Source organism: Mastacembelus armatus, chromosome 14 (genome assembly GCF_900324485.2).
Source record: "Mastacembelus armatus chromosome 14, fMasArm1.2, whole genome shotgun sequence".
Taxonomy (NCBI): Eukaryota; Metazoa; Chordata; class Actinopteri; order Synbranchiformes; family Mastacembelidae; genus Mastacembelus; species Mastacembelus armatus.
In genome coordinates, this window is record NC_046646.1 from 12,091,156 (window position 1) to 12,110,117 (window position 18,962).

At 41.4% G+C, this 18,962-nt stretch overlaps 1 protein-coding gene and 14 non-coding genes across 21 annotated transcripts in view; 14 read left to right on the plus strand and 1 right to left on the minus strand.

Moving 5' to 3' along the window:
* cfap54 (cilia and flagella associated 54) overlaps window positions 1-18,962 on the minus strand; it is a 59,986-nt gene that overhangs the window by 32,559 nt on the left and 8,465 nt on the right. For 2 of the 7 annotated variants that reach the window (XM_026328263.1, XM_026328261.1), the window contains exons 23-54: window positions 18,735-18,853; window positions 18,468-18,639; window positions 18,174-18,329; window positions 17,935-18,057; window positions 17,440-17,562; window positions 16,801-16,921; window positions 16,463-16,561; window positions 16,249-16,375; window positions 15,948-16,050; window positions 15,409-15,491; window positions 15,106-15,303; window positions 14,792-14,946; window positions 14,561-14,712; window positions 14,122-14,331; window positions 13,775-13,971; window positions 13,219-13,354; window positions 12,905-13,034; window positions 12,508-12,669; window positions 12,207-12,416; window positions 11,911-11,998; window positions 11,607-11,777; window positions 11,299-11,365; window positions 10,934-11,119; window positions 10,759-10,845; window positions 10,549-10,668; window positions 10,271-10,318; window positions 9,711-9,852; window positions 9,339-9,490; window positions 9,017-9,171; window positions 8,798-8,921; window positions 8,355-8,511; window positions 8,102-8,259 (exon numbers count right to left, since the gene is read on the minus strand). In XM_026328263.1, the coding sequence (XP_026184048.1) occupies window positions 8,102-8,259; window positions 8,355-8,511; window positions 8,798-8,921; window positions 9,017-9,171; window positions 9,339-9,490; window positions 9,711-9,852; window positions 10,271-10,318; window positions 10,549-10,668; window positions 10,759-10,845; window positions 10,934-11,119; window positions 11,299-11,365; window positions 11,607-11,777; window positions 11,911-11,998; window positions 12,207-12,416; window positions 12,508-12,669; window positions 12,905-13,034; window positions 13,219-13,354; window positions 13,775-13,971; window positions 14,122-14,331; window positions 14,561-14,712; window positions 14,792-14,946; window positions 15,106-15,303; window positions 15,409-15,491; window positions 15,948-16,050; window positions 16,249-16,375; window positions 16,463-16,561; window positions 16,801-16,921; window positions 17,440-17,562; window positions 17,935-18,057; window positions 18,174-18,329; window positions 18,468-18,639; window positions 18,735-18,853 (4,431 nt within the window). Of the gene's footprint in view, window positions 1-8,101; window positions 8,260-8,354; window positions 8,512-8,797; window positions 8,922-9,016; window positions 9,172-9,338; window positions 9,522-9,710; window positions 9,853-10,270; window positions 10,319-10,548; window positions 10,669-10,758; window positions 10,846-10,933; window positions 11,120-11,298; window positions 11,366-11,606; window positions 11,778-11,910; window positions 11,999-12,206; window positions 12,417-12,507; window positions 12,670-12,904; window positions 13,035-13,218; window positions 13,355-13,774; window positions 13,972-14,121; window positions 14,332-14,560; window positions 14,713-14,791; window positions 14,947-15,105; window positions 15,304-15,408; window positions 15,492-15,947; window positions 16,051-16,248; window positions 16,376-16,462; window positions 16,562-16,800; window positions 16,922-17,439; window positions 17,563-17,934; window positions 18,058-18,173; window positions 18,330-18,467; window positions 18,640-18,734; window positions 18,854-18,962 lie in introns of those variants that run through there. The other 5 variants (XM_026328264.1, XM_026328265.1, XM_026328262.1 and 2 more) reach the window with 5 other exon arrangements.
* Window positions 181-252, plus strand: trnah-gug (transfer RNA histidin (anticodon GUG)). The gene has a single exon. It is a non-coding gene; the product is annotated as a tRNA-His (tRNA).
* Window positions 488-560, plus strand: trnar-acg (transfer RNA arginine (anticodon ACG)). The gene has a single exon. It is a non-coding gene; the product is annotated as a tRNA-Arg (tRNA).
* Window positions 921-992, plus strand: trnah-gug (transfer RNA histidin (anticodon GUG)). The gene has a single exon. It is a non-coding gene; the product is annotated as a tRNA-His (tRNA).
* trnar-acg (transfer RNA arginine (anticodon ACG)) lies at window positions 1,229-1,301 on the plus strand. The gene has a single exon. It is a non-coding gene; the product is annotated as a tRNA-Arg (tRNA).
* trnah-gug (transfer RNA histidin (anticodon GUG)) lies at window positions 1,662-1,733 on the plus strand. Its single transcript has one exon. It is a non-coding gene; the product is annotated as a tRNA-His (tRNA).
* On the plus strand, window positions 1,970-2,042 carry trnar-acg (transfer RNA arginine (anticodon ACG)). The gene has a single exon. It is a non-coding gene; the product is annotated as a tRNA-Arg (tRNA).
* trnah-gug (transfer RNA histidin (anticodon GUG)) lies at window positions 2,413-2,484 on the plus strand. The gene has a single exon. It is a non-coding gene; the product is annotated as a tRNA-His (tRNA).
* Window positions 5,104-5,176, plus strand: trnah-aug (transfer RNA histidin (anticodon AUG)). Its single transcript has one exon. It is a non-coding gene; the product is annotated as a tRNA-His (tRNA).
* Window positions 5,547-5,618, plus strand: trnah-gug (transfer RNA histidin (anticodon GUG)). Its single transcript has one exon. It is a non-coding gene; the product is annotated as a tRNA-His (tRNA).
* Window positions 5,855-5,927, plus strand: trnar-acg (transfer RNA arginine (anticodon ACG)). The gene has a single exon. It is a non-coding gene; the product is annotated as a tRNA-Arg (tRNA).
* trnah-gug (transfer RNA histidin (anticodon GUG)) lies at window positions 6,298-6,369 on the plus strand. The gene has a single exon. It is a non-coding gene; the product is annotated as a tRNA-His (tRNA).
* trnah-gug (transfer RNA histidin (anticodon GUG)) lies at window positions 7,029-7,100 on the plus strand. The gene has a single exon. It is a non-coding gene; the product is annotated as a tRNA-His (tRNA).
* Window positions 7,337-7,409, plus strand: trnar-acg (transfer RNA arginine (anticodon ACG)). Its single transcript has one exon. It is a non-coding gene; the product is annotated as a tRNA-Arg (tRNA).
* trnah-gug (transfer RNA histidin (anticodon GUG)) lies at window positions 7,780-7,851 on the plus strand. The gene has a single exon. It is a non-coding gene; the product is annotated as a tRNA-His (tRNA).

The following is an 18,962-nucleotide window of genomic DNA, read 5'->3' on the forward strand; positions in this document are numbered from 1 at the left end:
GTCGAGACTGTTGCTCATCCTGATTTGAAAGTCAAAAAGTTTTACTAGAGGGCATTCGCAACAGCGCTAGATGAATTGCGCTGCCACCTCTCGACTTCTCACATAATGTAGGGAATGGGAAAAATTGTATATCTATTCGGAGAGGACAACATGCAATCGTTTGCCAGCAATAACCACAGGGCCGTGATCGTATAGTGGTTAGTACTCTGCGTTGTGGTCGCAGCAACCCCGGTTCGAATCCGGGTCACGGCATCCGGCGTGGGTGTTTTTTTTTCTCTTTTGTGGAACCTTTGTCTCAAAATAGTCCAGCTCCTATTTCATTTACAAAGGTTTAAGCTCAGTGGATAATGCCTATTTTCAAGCATAAGTCCTCTTATGTTCTGACTAAAAAGACCACAATTCTGCACAACTTTAATCAAAGTACAAGGGCACAACCGTTTGCAGTTAGTGCCACTCCTCAACTTCTCACTAAGGATGTGCTTATGTGGGGCTAGTGGCGCAATGGATAACGCATCTGACTACGGATCAGAAGATTCTAGGTTCGACTCCTGGCTAGCTCGACGCAAGCTTTATATCTCCCTGCTCGCGTCTCACTTCCGTTACTGCACCAGTGTGAACTCTTTAGGAAAGCGCATTTGCAGCCAGAGCAATTCTAACGATAAGAAAATGGCCTGCTACAAAGCGTCAGAACCCTTTCTTTACAGTCAGCCACAACTGTACTGAATTTTGTTTAACTTTAATCGAGACTTGTTGCTCATCCTGATTTGAAAGTCAAAAAGTTTTACTAGAGGGCATTCGCAACAGCGCTAGATGAATTGCGCTGCCACCTCTCGACTTCTCACATAATGTAGGGAATGGGAAAAATTGTATATCTATTCGGAGAGGACAACATGCAATCGTTTGCCAGCAATAACCACAGGGCCGTGATCGTATAGTGGTTAGTACTCTGCGTTGTGGTCGCAGCAACCCCGGTTCGAATCCGGGTCACGGCATCCGGCGTGGGTGTTTTTTTTTTTCTTTTGTGGAACCTTTGTCTCAAAATAGTCCAGCTCCTATTTCATTTTACAAAGGTTTAAGCTCAGTGGATAATGCCTATTTTCAAGCATAAGTCCTCTTATGTTCTGACTAAAAAGACCACAATTCTGCACAACTTTAATCAAAGTACAAGGGCACAACCGTTTGCAGTTAGTGCCACTCCTCAACTTCTCACTAACCATGTGCTTATGTGGGGCTAGTGGCGCAATGGATAACGCGTCTGACTACGGATCAGAAGATTCTAGGTTCGACTCCTGGCTAGCTCGACGCAGGCTTTATATCTCCCTGCTCGCGTCTCACTTCCGTTACTGCACCAGTGTGAACTCTTTAGGAAAGCGCATTTGCAGCCACAGCAATTCTAACGATGAGAAAATGGCCTGCTACAAAGCGTCAGAACCCTTTCTTTACAGTCAGCCACAACTGTACTGAATTTTGTTTAACTTTAATCGAGACTTGTTGCTCATCCTGATTTGAAAGTCAAAAAGTTTTACTAGAGGGCATTCGCAACAGCGCTAGATGAATTGCGCTGCCACCTCTCGACTTCTCACATAATGTAGGGAATGGGAAAAATTGTATATCTATTCGGAGAGGACAACATGCAATCGTTTGCCAGCAATAACCACAGGGCCGTGATCGTATAGTGGTTAGTACTCTGCGTTGTGGTCGCAGCAACCCCGGTTCAAATCCGGGTCACGGCATCCGGCGTGGGTGTTTTTTTTTCTCTTTTGTGGAATCTTTGTCTCAAAATAGTCCAGCTCCTATTTCATTTTACAAAGGTTTAAGCTCAGTGGATAATGCCTATTTTCAAGCATAAGTCCTCTTATGTTCTGACTAAAAAGACCACAATTCTGCACAACTTTAATCAAAGTACAAGGGCACAACCGTTTGCAGTTAGTGCCACTCCTCAACTTCTCACTAAGGATGTGCTTATGTAGGGCTAGTGGCGCAAAGGATAACGTGTCTGACTACGGATCAGAAGATTCTAGGTTCGACTCCTGGCTAGCTCGACGCAACCTTTATATCTCCCTGCTCGCATCTCACTTCCGTTACTGCACTAGTGTGAACTCTTTAGGAAAGCGCATTTGCAGCCAGAGCAATTCTAACGATAAGAAAATGGCCTGCCACAATGTGCTACAAAGCGTCAGAACCCTTTCTTTACAGTCAGCCACAACTGTACTGAATTTTGTTTAACTTTAATCGAGACTTGTTGCTCATCCTGATTTGAAAGTCAAAAAGTTTTACTAGAGGGCATTCGCAACAGCGCTAGATGAATTGCGCTGCCACCTCTCGACTTCTCACATAATGTAGGGAACGGGAAAAATTGTATATCTATTCGGAGAGGACAACATGCAATCGTTTGCCAGCAATAACCACAGGGCCGTGATCGTATAGTGGTTAGTACTCTGCGTTGTGGTCGCAGCAACCCCGGTTCGAATCCGGGTCACGGCATCCGGCGTGGGTGTTTTTTTTTCTCTTTTGTGGAACCTTTGTCTCAAAATAGTCCAGCTCCTATTTCATTTTACAAAGGTTTAAGCTCAGTGGATAATAATAATAATAATAATAATAATACATTTTATTTCATGGCGCCTTTCAAAGTCTCAAGGTCACCTTACAGATAGAAAAGGAAGCATACAGCATGATATACATAGAGTGCATTAAAACAACAGTAACAAGAATACATAAACGGCGGGAGAGAATGTAAAGGCAAAAGCGTGGATTATCTAGGAAGTGGGCGAAGTACAGTACAAGTAAATTGAAATACAGAAACCCAGATGACAGAACAACAAATATGAAACAGTATGAGACAATATGAAATAGGCAGAGGGTGGTAGGACATCACGGGCTGCTTTGAGAAGTTAAGAGAGTTAGGTGGAAAACGCTATACGGAACAGATATGTTTTGAGTGATGATTTAAAAGTTGATAAGTCCGGAGACGACCGGATGCGATGAGGGAGAATGTTCCAAAGGCGGGGCGCAGTGTGGCTGAAGGATCTAGCGCCCATGGTGGCCAGGCGCGCTGTAGGGGTGCAGAGGAGAGTGGAACTGGAGGAGCGGAGAGGACGAGGCGGAGAATAGATATGAAGTAGTTCAGTGATGTATGGTGGGGCAATAGAGTGGAGGGCTTTGTAGGTGAGAAGGAGGATTTTATAGTTTATACGGAAGGACACAGGGAGCCAGTGAAGTTGTTTAAGGACAGGGGTGATATGATGTGAGGATGGAGTTCTGGTGATGATTCGGGCAGCAGAGTTCTGGACAAGTTGAAGTTTGCGAAGTGATTTGAGAGGTAGACCAGTGAGGAGTGAGTTACAGTAATCCAAACGAGAGGTGACAAAGGCGTTAATGAGTATTGCCGTGCTATCGGTGGTGAGTGAGGAACGGATGCGGTTTATGTTACGGAGATGGGAGTAGGCCGACCGGGTAGTGGTATTGATATGCTGAGTGAAGGAGAGAGTACCGTCTAGGATGACACCCAGGCTTTTAACTTGGGGGGAGGGGGGGACAGTATTGTTGTCAATTTGAATGGAGAAGGTGCTGGTTTTAGAAAGGGTGGATCTGGTGCCCACGAGGAGAATTTCAGTTTTGTCAGGGTTGAGTTTCAAAAAGTTATGGGTGAACCAGGATTTGATATTATGTAAGCAGGTAAGGAGGGAGGGAGGGGGGAGGGTAGAAGATGGAGCAGCAGAGAGGTAGAGCTGGGTGTCGTCTGCATAACAGTGGAAATTGATGTTATGTTGCCTAAGGATATTTCCGAGAGGAAGGAGATAAATAATAAAGAGGAGGGGCCCCAGGACAGAGCCCTGAGGCACGCCACAACTGACAGTAGAGGGCTGGGAGTGGAAGTTCTGGAGATGGACGGACTGGGTGCGGTCAGATAGGTAGGAGGTGAACCATGAGAGGACCGAGCCGGCTATGCCGATGGAAGCAAGGCGATGGAGGAGAATATTGTGTGAGATGGTGTCAAAAGCTGCAGTTAGGTCAAGGAGGATGAGGATGGAGACAAGGCCAGAGTCTGCGGCTACTAGGAGGTCGTTGGTGATTTTGACCAGGGCAGTTTCAGTGCTGTGAAGTTGGCGGAAACCAGATTGAAAGTGTTCGTATAGGCTATTGGCGGAAAGGTGGGTATGGACCTGGTGGTGAACAACTTTTTCCAGGATTTTGGAGAGGAACGGGAGATTGGAGATAGGGCGGAAGTTGTTAAGGTCGGCAGGATCGAGACCAGGTTTTTTTAGAATTGGTGAGATGATGGCTGTCTTGAGTGATGGGGGTACGATGCCAGAACTGAGGGAAGTGTGAATAATGTGGGTAAGATGAGGAAGGAGAGAGGGGAGACAGAGCTTGACGAGGTTGGTTGGTAGGGGGTCAAGTTTGCAGGTTGAGGGTTTGGATTTGAGGATCAGGGAAGAGATAACCGTGGTGGGTGGAATGATAAAACTCGAAAGCAGGGAGGATACTGGTAGAGAGGGAAGGGTACAGTGGAGGCAGTTCGCAGTGTCACAGATGGGGGGAAATTGCTGGTGTATATTTTCGATTTTTGATGAGAAGAAATCCAGGAAGTTATTGCACAAGGTGGTGGAGAGTGAAGGGAAGAGAGGAGTATCGGGAGGGCCCAATAAATTTTTGACAGTGGAGAAGAGGGAACGCGTGGAGCCAGAGGCGGATACAATAAGCGAGGCATAGAAGTCAGATTTTGTTTGAGTAATGGTTTGCTTGTACTTCAGTATGTGGTTTAGGTATAAGTCCTTGTGGGTGGATGAACCGGTTTTTTTGAAGAGACGTTCAAGGCGACGGGCTTGGGTTTTGAGGAGGCGGAGTTCGGGTGTGTACCATGGAGCAGAGTGCGTAAAGGATACAGATCTAGTTTTGAGTGGGGCGAAGGTGTTGAGTAGATTTCGTAGCTCACAGTTGAAATTGGATAACATGTTGGAGAATGCCTATTTTCAAGCATAAGTCCTCTTATGTTCTGACTAAAAAGACCACAATTCTGCACAACTTTAATCAAAGTACAAGGGCACAACCGTTTGCAGTTAGTGCCACTCCTCAACTTCTCACTAACCATGTGCTTATGTGGGGCTAGTGGCGCAATGGATAACGCGTCTGACTATGGATCAGAAGATTCTAGGTTCGACTCCTGGCTAGCTCGACGCAAGCTTTATATCTCCCTGCTCGCGTCTCACTTCCGTTACTGCACCAGTGTGAACTCTTTAGGAAAGCGCATTTGCAGCCAGAGCAATTCTAACGATAAGAAAATGGCCTGCCACAATGTGCTACAAAGCGTCAGAACCCTTTCTTTACAGTCAGCCACAACTGTACTGAATTTTGTTTAACTTTAATCGAGACTTGTTGCTCATCCTGATTTGAAAGTCAAAAAGTTTTACTAGAGGGCATTCGCAACAGCGCTAGATGAATTGCGCTGCCACCTCTCGACTTCTCACATAATGTAGGGAACGGGAAAAATTGTATATCTATTCGGAGAGGACAACATGCAATCGTTTGCCAGCAATAACCACAGGGCCGTGATCGTATAGTGGTTAGTACTCTGCGTTGTGGTCGCAGCAACCCCGGTTCGAATCCGGGTCACGGCATCCGGCGTGGGTGTTTTTTTTTCTCTTTTGTGGAACCTTTGTCTCAAAATAGTCCAGCTCCTATTTCATTTTACAAAGGTTTAAGCTCAGTGGATAATGCCTATTTTCAAGCATAAGTCCTCTTATGTTCTGACTAAAAAGACCACAATTCTGCACAACTTTAATCAAAGTACAAGGGCACAACCGTTTGCAGTTAGTGCCACTCCTCAACTTCTCACTAAGGATGTGCTGATGTAGGGCTAGTGGCGCAATGGATAACGCGTCTGACTACGGATCAGAAGATTCTAGGTTCGACTCCTGGCTAGCTCGACGCAAGCTTTATATCTCCCTGCTCGCGTCTCACTTCCGTTACTGTACCAGTGTGAACTCTTTAGGAAAGCGCATTTGCAGCCAGAGCAATTCTAACGATAAGAAAATGGCCTGCCACAATGTGCTACAAAGCGTCAGAACCCTTTCTTTACAGTCAGCCACAACTGTACTGAATTTTGTTTAACTTTAATCGAGACTTGTTGCTCATCCTGATTTGAAAGTCAAAAAGTTTTACTAGAGGGCATTCGCAACAGCGCTAGATGAATTGCGCTGCCACCTCTCGACTTCTCACATAATGTAGGGAATGGGAAAAATTGTATATCTATTCGGAGAGGACAACATGCAATCGTTTGCCAGCAATAACCACAGGGCCGTGATCGTATAGTGGTTAGTACTCTGCGTTGTGGTCGCAGCAACCCCGGTTCGAATCCGGGTCACGGCATCCGGCGTGGGTGTTTTTTTTTTTCTTTTGTGGAACCTTTGTCTCAAAATAGTCCAGCTCCTATTTCATTTTACAAAGGTTTAAGCTCAGTGGATAATGCCTATTTTCAAGCATAAGTCCTCTTATGTTCTGACTAAAAAGACCACAATTCTGCACAACTTTAATCAAAGTACAAGGGCACAACCGTTTGCAGTTAGTGCCACTCCTCAACTTCTCACTAACGATGTGCTGATGTAGGGCTAGTGGCGCAATGGATAACGCGTCTGACTACGGACTCCTGGCTAGCTCGACGCAAGCTTTATATCTCCCTGCTCGCGTCTCACTTCCGTTACTGCACTAGTGTGAACTCTTTAGGAAAGCGCATTTGCAGCCAGAGCAATTCTAACGATAAGAAAATGGCCTGCCACAATGTGCTACAAAGCGTCAGAACCCTTTCTTTACAGTCAGCCACAACTGTACTGAATTTTGTTTAACTTTAATCGAGACTTGTTGCTCATCCTGATTTGAAAGTCAAAAAGTTTTACTAGAGGGCATTCGCAACAGCGCTAGATGAATTGCGCTGCCACCTCTCGACTTCTCACATAATGTAGGGAATGGGAAAAATTGTATATCTATTCGGAGAGGACAACATGCAATCGTTTGCCAGCAATAACCCCAGGGCCGTGATCGTATAGTGGTTAGTACTCTGCGTTGTGGTCGCAGTAACCCCGGTTCGAATCCGGGTCACGGCATCCGGCGTGGGTGTTTTTTTTTCTCTTTTGTGGAACCTTTGTCTCAAAATAGTCCAGCTCCTATTTCATTTTACAAAGGTTTAAGCTCAGTGGATAACGCCTATTTTCAAGCATAAGTCCTCTTATGTTCTGACTAAAAAGACCACAATTCTGCACAACTTTAATCAAAGTACAAGGGCACAACCGTTTGCAGTTAGTGCCACTCCTCAACTTCTCACTAACCATGTGCTTATGTGGGGCTAGTGGCGCAATGGATAACGCGTCTGACTACGGATCAGAAGATTCTAGGTTCGACTCCTGGCTAGCTCGATGCAAGCTTTATATCTCCCTGCTCGCGTCTCACTTCCGTTACTGCACCAGTGTGAACTCTTTAGGAAAGCGCATTTGCAGCCATAGCAATTCTAACGATAAGAAAATGGCCTGCCACAATGTGCTACAAAGCGTCAGAACCCTTTCTTTACAGTCAGCCACAACTGTACTGAATTTTGTTTAACTTTAATCGAGACTTGTTGCTCATCCTGATTTGAAAGTCAAAAAGTTTTACTAGAGGGCATTCGCAACAGCGCTAGATGAATTGCGCTGCCACCTCTCGACTTCTCACATAATGTAGGGAATGGGAAAAATTGTATATCTATTCGGAGAGGACAACATGCAATCGTTTGCCAGCAATAACCACAGGGCCATGATCGTATAGTGGTTAGTACTCTGCGTTGTGGTCGCAGCAACCCCGGTTCAAATCCGGGTCATGACATTAGAGGGGTGTATCAAGAAATTCAGTGAAGACAGAGTAATAATTTACTTTAGATAAGCAAGATTTGTTCTTCAAAAGGGAATCTGTATCTATGTGAAATTCTGTTTTCTTGCAAAAATAAACAACAAAAAATTGTATAAAAATGATTTAATATACAAAATTAATAGAGCTAAAAATATATCATTTCTGTTTTCTAAAATCTTTGCAGATAAGGAGCAAGAAAACTAGATGTCTGTTTGTGTGTCTGTACCTGTAGCATTGCAATGCTGTCATCAGTCCTGCCTCTCTGTGCTTTCAATTGTGCACTTTCGATCATCAAAGCAGCTCGAGTATGAGAGTCTCCCCATAGGACACATTCATCAAGACCTTGCTTTAATACCTTAGCTGCTTCCTCATTAATATTCTTACCTTAAAAAGACACCCCAAATACATTTAAACATACACATACACACATGCATGTTCAATTACAAAAAATGAAAGGGAGAGACAACACATAACTCTACCTGGGAAAAGAGCAGCAGTGCCATGGACCTGTGCAGTTAGGCTGCGGACTAAAGCCAGGCGACAACGCAGCCACTGAGAAACTCCAATTCTTTCACTAGCTTCAAGTGCTAAAGGAAAGTCTATGTGCAAGTTTGACAATCTGCAATCTTTAGTATCCTGTGGAAAGTGACATAACACATACATCCACGAACACCACATACAGTCAATCATCACTTCACTGCCTAGGTTCACGTAGTTATTTTTATATTTAAATTTTTAAAAAATCAGCATTGTTACATTTCAGCTGCTAACATACTCATAAGAACAGCTTTTATATTGGCGGTTCTGTTGGTTGTAATATTGTGATGTCTACAACACACCATAAAAATAAGTATTTTATATACTTTAGTTTTGTTTAAAAATCTACTTATTTGATCAGAACTACTTTATGTAAACATGCTACCTCTTTACTTCCAGCTGCATTATGTGGGAGCTCAGATGCAGGATTCTGAGAGCTAGATATGGATCGTCCAGTGATTACAGGAGAAGTCTGCAGCAGCACCAATGACGAAACTGCCATCTCAGCACTGAAATGGTTGTTAAAATCTTTAGACTAGTCACCACATGTAAACATAAGCATGAAATCATACACATGCAGTGTACAAGCATAAGGGCGTCATACCTAAGTGCAGCTTGTCCCTGCTGTAGGAACAGATTGGCCTTTAGAAGGTTGGACTCTATGGTCAGCTCCAGGTTCTCCAGCTCACTACAGCACTGTGATGTGAGCTGCTGCGAAATGGAGTGCAACATGGTGGACGTTGCTTCTAACAGAAGGAACTATAACAGAGAAAATGACAGATTTGGGTAAGTTAACTGGAAAAAAAAACGTTCCATATTTACTGTAATGTGACATGATTAAAAAGTATGAATATTTTAATTAAGAATTTACAAAATGTGGCAAACCCCCAAATTAAACATTAACTCAATGTAATAAGAAGTCTTGCCTTAACACTTTCTGGAGTGAGCTTCTCATTCACAGTGCAAAGATCCAGCAGTTTTGGCTCTTCTTTATTTAGGCAGTAGCCCTCACTGTCCTGTCTGTCTTGCTCCTGATGTTCTGAGTTCACTGAACAACTTGTTTTGCTGGCACAAGCTACTGTTTCAAAAGAGTCTGAATGACATTCCTGCTTTATGCATAAGAAAAATGTTTAAGCCACAGGGACTGTGAGTATAAAATCAAACTAGTTCAATTTACAATGAATGTGAATGACTCAGTAAACAAATACGGCAAAGCAGTTTAGTTATTGCTATAATTAGTTTACAGGCTGGTGCGTATTCAAATGGTTTCCCTTGATGCAGAGCTCCTGGTTACAGACCTGGCACAGGAGGCCCATGTACAGTGTTACTGAGCGCCAGGACTAGCTGAACACGGGCCAGGTAGAATCTGAGGCACAATGTGGAGCCATACAACACGCGCACCTCTGGCATAATGTCACAATTCACAAGTTCGTCCAAAGCCTAACCACACACATCACACAGTACATAAAAAAATCAATTTAGTAAGCTTGTACAGTGAGCACATTTTTTTTATAAAAATATGTATTTGATGACTTGTCCGCAGCACAAACAGCAGCACAGACACTAAAAAAGACATTTTTTGTACTTCTAGAAGAGTGGGTAAGCATTTGGCTAATTTTAAGGGTGTTAGGTAGGCTAGTGGAGGTGAGATGAGCTGATTCTGTTAAAAGCAGAGAAAATTACTTCTGTACTATACAAACTAGCAATATGTTTTTTTTAAGATTATGTAATAATTGATTTACATCTTCAATTTTACAGATTTATTGTTGAAGTACTTAATTAACATTAATATCGATAAATGACAGAATAATACTGGAAAAATGGCTCGAGATCTTCTTTAGAAATATAAAGAAAGTACCTCTGCGTTGTCCAGGAGAGACCTGTTGCTGTAGAATTTCTTCACAGGCTGCACAATAAGCACAATATTTAATGTACACAGAATATGGTACATAAACAACCCATGTGTTCAAATATTTTCATGAAAGATTTTGATTTACAATATTGCAAATGTAAAGTCAAAATTGTAACAGAGATTAGAGAGTATATCCACAAGGGTGAGCTGCAACAGTTTTAGCATAAGCAGTGGACAGAAGTGCCAAAAAAACAGAGAGAAGATAATTATGTGTGCATTCTTACATGGAGATTGTCTTTGGCTATGTAATGTCCATAAGGTAAAAGGATCCCTATTCCTTGTATCAGCTGAATTACCTCCTTTACAGCTTCAGTGAACAGACACAGTTCAGTAAGGGCACGTATCTGCAGAAAACACCAGCCCAGTGTAAAAACGCCATCAAAACAGTGAGAGGAAAAACACAAGTATGCATATGAGAAAACACAAATCCTGACCTTAAGTATTTTTCCTTCAACTGTGCGTTGCAAATCTCTGCACACATTCCCCACAATATGTTGGTAAAAGGCTAATATGGGTAGTAGCTGAAAAAACAAACATAATTTAACAATAAGTGAGTTTATGTGTTAATCCTTGGGCTTCAAAATGAAAAAAGACAGTGTTTGTGTGTACCTTAATGTAGTAGCCAGTGGTAAAGAGCCAGTGGCAAATGAAGTTAAGGCTGGCTACTGTGGTGCCGAGGTGAACCCTGTGGGGTTCAGAGAAAAGACTGACTCCAGGGATCAATTCATCTCCAATGATGTGGGAGGTATACTGGAGGTCATCCTGAGGCTGAGCCAGAGAACAGCACAGTACACACTAAAAGTAGGTCACAAATACACAAGCATGTCAGAAGGCATGCATGCAAACACACATACACACAAAAAACATACAGAGCAAACACATCCCCTGCAATCATTCCCCAAATTGTATATTCAAGAACAAAGGTAAAAGACATGTTTGTGTGGAGAGAGTTTAACATCACTTGGAAGTATTACCTTAAAGAGGTGAGCAGACAGGAGACAGCACTTTGTCCGCTGGCCTATATGAGAAGTTAAGATGTACCTGTAGATTAAAAACATGTCATTCAGATGCAGTTAGCTTTAAAGGTGTATGCTTGTGACAGAAAAAAAGCACAACAGCACTATAAATCATTTCCAGCTGGTACCACCAGGAAACTAAGTTCCTCTGCTGCCTTGGAAATAGTTAGCTCATGAGCTTTGAATATGTAAAACTACCTCAGTTAACTAAACAGTAAACTACAGATAACTACAGAAGCTTTGTTGAGTCCTTCAAACAAACCTACTGTGCTATCTTAGCAGTGAGCCCAGCAGCCTGTAGACATCCCCAGATTCCTGCCTGCTTTACAGTTTGTTGCAGGCAGCTGTTCCCAAAGGACATGCCATCCCATTTCTCTATAACACCTGAGCTCTGTAGGGCACAATCTACAGCTTTACTCCAGTATGAGTTTGCTGCCCTGGAGATACAACACAGGTAGCAATGAATATTATTATAATTAAATCATGAAAAGCCCAAAATTGCAGTTAAATGCCAGAAGCTATCTTCAACACACATACATATACACTCAGGGGATAAAACATAATTCTAACCGCATGTTTCCGTTGTAGAACTGAAGGTTTCCCATTTCATGCAGTGCCAAAACCCTAAGGGAGTCATGAGTGTTGGCCTGGAGATATTCTGAAGAAAAGGTTAATGACATGAGATGAAAAGAAAGAAATCTGAGACCTTCACAGCCCACCACATACTTCTTCCTATGTTATTATCTTCTTATTTAGAAACACATATTCACATCACATAAACTCTGTGTCCTACCTACTAGCAACTTGTCAATTCTTGACATGTTCATAAAACGTGTGCTATAAAAGTCTTTACTTTGTGTTCTTACTAATGCAGGTGGAGTATGCAGCAGTGAGAGTCGGCATTTGGTCAGGACTGATAGGAAGGCTGTACAAAGCATTTGGAGTGCTATAGTCCTCCACTGTCAGGTCACAAGGTTGGATGCTTGGAGTTGGTATAACAATTGGACTGAAATTCACCACGCTTGTTGTATGGCTAAAACCTCCGCTATGAAAATGTTGCAACTGTACCGCAAAGCCTGCAGAGAGATACGTACAGTGTAAACAGTCTGAGTTTTAAAGACTTATGTTAGTGAATGTGTGTGTGTGCTCCATCAGCACTGAACTCACAGGGCTGTGTATAAGCCAGAAGCAGCAGCAGTAATGAGCGACTATGCTGGAAGACCTGAGAACAATGCGGTCTTCTTTCAAGAGCTTGATGGTAACAGCACAGTGTTTCTTCTACATCCAGGGGAACGCAGACAAGGGACAAAGAGTTGCGTATTTCTGCATCTTAGACACAGAACATACAGTATATCCATGAAAGCATTCCATATGTAAACACATCTTCTCTATACTTGTTGGATATTGTGTGCCCTATGTAACACACTGGTAATTTTAACATAGTATTTCACTGTTCTGTCATTTCTATATTTGAATCATTTCAATGTAGGGCAGATAACAATATGTACTACAAACATTCATCTGTATGAATGATATAGTCTGACATAAAGGTGTCTGTCCAAACCTTTAAGCTCAACTGCATCATGCAAAGTGGAGCTTGTGGGTGCTGCTTTTTTGCGAATCAGCTGTTGCTGTGCAAAATGAGGGGTCCACCCACTGAGCAGCTGGCAGCTTGCATAGCTCCTGTAAGTTACCTGAAATAAAGACAAGTATGCACCAGACATATGCATTAACAGTACAAAGCACACAATGGATAAGTGCATACATTAACAGATTATAAAACAACTTGAATGATAGCTATACTCTGACTCACACTCACTATCACAAAAAAGAACAACCGTACCATACAGAGATTGTTGATATATGTCTATGTGCTACCTCCTTGCCAGTGGCCTTATGTGTCTTGACATGGTGTGGTTGTGGGACTGGAGGTCCTCCAAAAGAACTAATCCTTTCAAGCAGCTTCCTCTGAGCATGAACTAGTAGAGGGGTTATGCTCAAAGTGTAATGTTCCCTTGGATAGACATTACAGATACAGACACACACACAAACAGACACAACCATGGGTATTTACTCTGGGACAGCGTAATAGGTGACTCAAAAATTTTAAACTGAATTCCTGACAGACTAATGACCAAAATAATGGCAATGGTAGATCATTTAAAAACACCAAATGTGAAATGCACTAAATAAAGAAAATGAATGCCTCTGTATATTACACTACTGAGAGTATGTGATGTGTATCTTTCTGTACCAATTGTATGTATCCTCTTTATGACTACTAAATTCTCCAAATAAAAAAACTCCATTCAAAGTCCCTTTAATGATATAACTTTGTCACTCTCAGTGTCATTTAAATGCTTCTATACAAACCTTTTCATAATTCAATTTTGTTGCACTCAAAGCTTTGTGATGTTATTATAAGCTGATTTACCGTGTGTATGAGTTGAAAAGTAAGGCAAAGTGGGCCAGGCTTTCCCATTTGCCACGGTCATGGAGCCGCTCCAGTGTATGCAACACCAAGGTACGCACCCAACGCAGGTCTACCTGAGTGTTGTCGTCCAGGGCTGAGAACTGGAGACTGGACTCTAATTCCTCCTCAGTAAAGTCACTATCATACAAACTCCACAGCTAGCAGGGACAAAGATTATGATGATAGATTGCAACACACTTTGCAATCCAGAGGTTTTCTTTTAATCATCTATTTGAAATTAATAATTCTACATGTGACTTTTAAAAAAAGTAGCTAAGTGTGTGTATATAGCTGCATATGAGACGCACCCTTAGTCTGTTCAGCATGTCCATCATTAGATCAGTAGCCAGCACTAGTAGTGGGGTGAAGGTGGTATGTAGCTGTTCTACTGTAATGACAGGGGAAGGTTCAAGCTGAGCTGCTCTCTGTATTAGGAAATCAAACCTGCAGCTTTGATCCCACATAGTCTGACAGATATATTGCAGAATGGTCCAGTGCCCGCCACGATGAGCCAATACCTGGAATATATGAATAAAATACAAAATAAATTATGAAACTAAAATCAATGGCACATAGAAAAAATACTGTAATGTATGTGACTAAACAACAGAATAAACACACACACACAATATTTTCTGATTTTCAAATAATACACATACTTAGACATGTCTGCATTTACACATTTATGTAATGTCAGCATTTGTCTACTTATGTGTGAGTGGATCTCTGTGCATGTGCAAACAGTACCATGGCCCTTCGGAGGTGTAAACCAGCATTGTTAAGTGAGTCCAGCAGCAAGGCAGCAGTTTGCCTTTGTATCTCAATCTGCTGTTCCTCAGATTGAGAGGAGTCATCTTCCTCATCACCACTCTGATCTGTAGAGTCATCAACTCCGTCTCCTGAAAGAAAAGGAAGAGAGGTGATCAGTCCAGACGGTGGTAGTTTTTATTTGAATTTTTCAGTATGTCATTTCCTCACCCTCCATTTTGTGAGCTGTTACATTATCCTTAGGACTAAAGTGAGAGGAGTCTGAGACACCCTCTTGTTTAGAAGACTGCTGAGGTTGTGCGTTCCTCCACACCATGATACCAGAGTAGGCCAGAGAGAAATGCAAAGGATTTAACTCGCTGTATCTGAGCAAAGCGCATACAGTTTATATTATTAAAGGTTATTTCAGATAACAACAGCAAAACTAAATGTCACCTAAAGTTATAAAATCATGCCCAGGGGCAATTACCCACACTCTATTTGTTGACATATAATTGGATGAAAAGTTAATATTTTGTGTGTACCTGTACTGCAGGTCTCTTCCATGCAGCTGTTCCAGGCCTTGATAAAAGAGTGCGATATGTGCCTGAGCCATGCTGTAGTTAAGATGTGACTTCCACACCCTCTCCCCACAGAACATGTTCCTCAGCTGAAACTGCTTCTTGTAGCGTTTCACCATAGACGACATCACGTTTAACAGGTTCTCCACAGCCTGCATCTCTCTACACACACAGTGCACATGTGATTATCTGAACCCACATGCACAATTACACACAAAAACAGACATCCCAAAAATAGCAATAAACATACATAAATACATAATGCACCTGTTAGTTCTTACTGCCTGAAGCATGCTGTGTGGCATTTTCTGCTTTAGTTTCTTTCTTGTATCTTCATGAGAAGTCGTGTTCTTGGTGTACAAAAAAGCATGTTATTTATCTTCATATTTTATATCAACTAAAGGCAATTAACAGCACAAAATGAATAATTTTAAATAAATAGTACATTCCACTTTTGCACTTTTTTAACTTGTTTCCTTTGGGATACATTAGTAATGAGCTGTACATAGGATAACTGTGATGGGAGTCTACAATACATGTATGGCACTAAAGTAACAACCCACAACGAATTTGTAGAACAAGTGGATACACAGTAGGTCAGGGCTATTTGAACATCTGAAAACCAAAACAGTTTGTTTCACATGCTGTTAGAAGATTTATTCTCTGTGTGCACATGTGGATCAGCTTAACAGAGCTAATATAAATAACAAATTTCACATATGCACAAAGACAGATTCATTGATAAATAATGTGCATTCACAAAAAGCATATCCCTTACATGTATATATACATATTTGTATTTTCACCTGGGGTGGTTCATTTCCTTTTAGAGCCTGAGCACTATATCTTCTTTTACTCTGACCATCTCCCTCCACATGCTTTGTGGACAATCCAATCACCTCATCACGCCTGACAAAGAGAGCACCATTCACACACATTCAACAATAGTAAAACTGCAAATATACATCATAAGGTTAATAGCAAATTACATAACTGCATAATAAAAGCCAACAGTAATGCATTATTTAACATTGTGACTATACCAGAAATAAAGGACACAAAGATTATTAAACTAAAGATGTCTGTTTGTGTGTAGTGAAGGCACACCTAGAAAGAAATTCAAACATGCTTTGCCCCCACTGTAACACAAGGTCTGGATGGCCTTCTTCCATGGTTCTGTGGAGGAGCAGCGCAGCATACTCAATGAAATATGCTTGGCGTCTGAGCTTCATCACTATAATGAAAACAAATACAAACAAAGCTGTAAATGAACAGGAGAAATTATTTGTTGAAAGAAGCATATGAGTTGTGTGATACCTACCATATTGATAGGCATCCCTTAAAGGGTTGCTGGAGATCAGATCATACAAAATGGCAGGATCCTCACAGCCAGTCAGTGCGTGTGAAATCTCTACAGAAACTAAAAAAAAGCTGTATTCAATATTGAGCAAGTGTTTATTATTAAACAGCACCCTAAAATGTATTGTACTGAGCGTATATGCATCATTATTATGAATACTACAAATTTTAATTTGTTACAAAAGACTTCAAATATTGCCAGAAGAGCTTAAATATATAACACATACTTTCAATAAATATAGTTTTTGGAGTAAAGAGGCAGGAACTCCCTGAAAAAAAAACTGTATGTCTGTGTGTCACCATTGTCTTTGGTAAGAGCAGCTTCAGATGTGTTTCTTTTCTTGTTCTTCACATTCAGTGCTTTCAGCTGAAGACTCATCTTCATTTCACCCTTGATTGCAGCGTGATCTACTGCCTTAGACTACACACAAATATATACATACAGAAAAATAACAGAACAGTGGAACAAGATATTCTTTAGTTGGAGCATACTTAAAATGATTAAATATAAAATAATATAACACCTAGAACATAGCAGTCATTCTAGGAATGGTAATAAGGCACACAGAGTTCATCCAGAGATGCACCTGTGTTTGTCAATCATGTACATGGACTGAGCTGTTTTCTGCTGTTTACCTGAAAATCATCATAGCTAAAGAAAAAACAGCTGCCCCTTTTCCAATGTTGAAAGCTTCTCTCTGTGAGTCTTATAAATCACTGTGCCGTGTTTGCCATCTAACAAGCTTTAAACAAATAAATCTGTTTCTCAACTGGACTTATCAGATTATATTTCAGTTATATTTCATTATATTTGTCTCACTGGTACATGAAACAACACACCCCAACACAAGGGGCTATGCTAGTGCAGATCAGAAAAACAATTTCCATGTGAATACAACTTAAATCATCAAATATTTGTGCACTTTTTGATTGTCTTACCCTCACTGGTTCATGGGCAAGTCTACTGATCCGAAGCTGGGCATCATGGACCTCCTGAAGCAACCTGCGACCACAGTCCATTACCATGGAAGCCAACTGATGCTCCCTTAGCACACGGAACGTCTGGTCAGAAAGAATGAGAAATTATTTTTTGCGGGGCGCCTGCCTGATTATCATATGGGATAGCTGGGAATTGTAAGTCAATAAGTCAGTGTAAATGTAAATCAAAGTACAGGTACACTACACTTAGTGACAATTACCACATATTGTTGTGCTCTATATATGTTCTATAAAAGATGGTAGTAATATGTATTTAAGTATTTGATAAAGTACCTTTCATTGTTATTTGGACATTTTGTCACAATAAGGGGAAGTCAAGAGTTGATGCTAATTTGTAGCATGCAGTTCATACATTTGTTTTTTAAGCCATTAAAACTTTTATCATTTGTACACATAAACAGAATGAAATGTACATACACACATACACATACACACCTTTGACAGGTAATAGGTGATGCAGGCTATCATGTGCAGAAATGACTCTAAGATGCTACCTGTCCATTTTTGTTTGAGAAGACCTGAATTCTGCTCCAAAACTAGCAGGCATTTTTTTAGCACCTGAACATCAAAACATGGGAATAGTTATCAGTATTTTAGACTTTGTATTATGTTGCATTGTAAACAAAGTAAATTTTGACTTGTTATGATTTTTATGGATGAGGTTTTCTGTGTACCTGTACCACATGATCGCAAATGATCTGATGGAAGATCAGAGGTGCCAGGAGATCATAACAGCTTACAGCAGCTTGCAACGCAGTGTTACCATCATTCAACCACATCGCCAAGTCCATGGCCACCAGTATTCGGTCACATTCTGCCAGTCTGGCCTCCTGCATCCACACCCACACATATCATTTATTTATGTAATGTACTCACTAAATATAATCTTTGTCATATTAATACAAGCAAAACCAAACTGTTTGTGCTACTTCTCATATGGTAATTAAATTTAGCAAATATACTCTTACTTCTTTAGTCAGCTCGATTGTTACCTGGTCCCAGATAAATGGGCAATTTTTACTGAATAAGTCACAGTAGAGTGATTGCTGCTGAATGTTGATCTCCATCTCAATGAAGATTGAAGTGAGGAACAACTGACACAGGTGAGAAGAGGAGCATTCTAGGGTCTGTTTATGCAGCCTTCAGCATGGTGAATGAGGATACAGTAGAAGGAAATTAACAAAAGCAAAAAATTAAAGACTTCCTTAAATGTGTGGATATATTTTCCTCTTTACCCAGTGGTCGCGAGTCTATTTTGTGTGCTGTTGGTCCCAGGGTCGGAGAAGGTGTAGTGGCTCCACAGTTCCCTGCAGGCTCTCTTGGCTATGTCATACTGCTTTATTTGAAATGCCACCTGAAGAGGGAGTCAAAAAAGCAACAGTCATAATCCTGCTTCTTCTCTGGCTTTGTGGCCATCAGCATTACAGTCACTTCACCATTTGGAAAAATCCCATCAATGAATA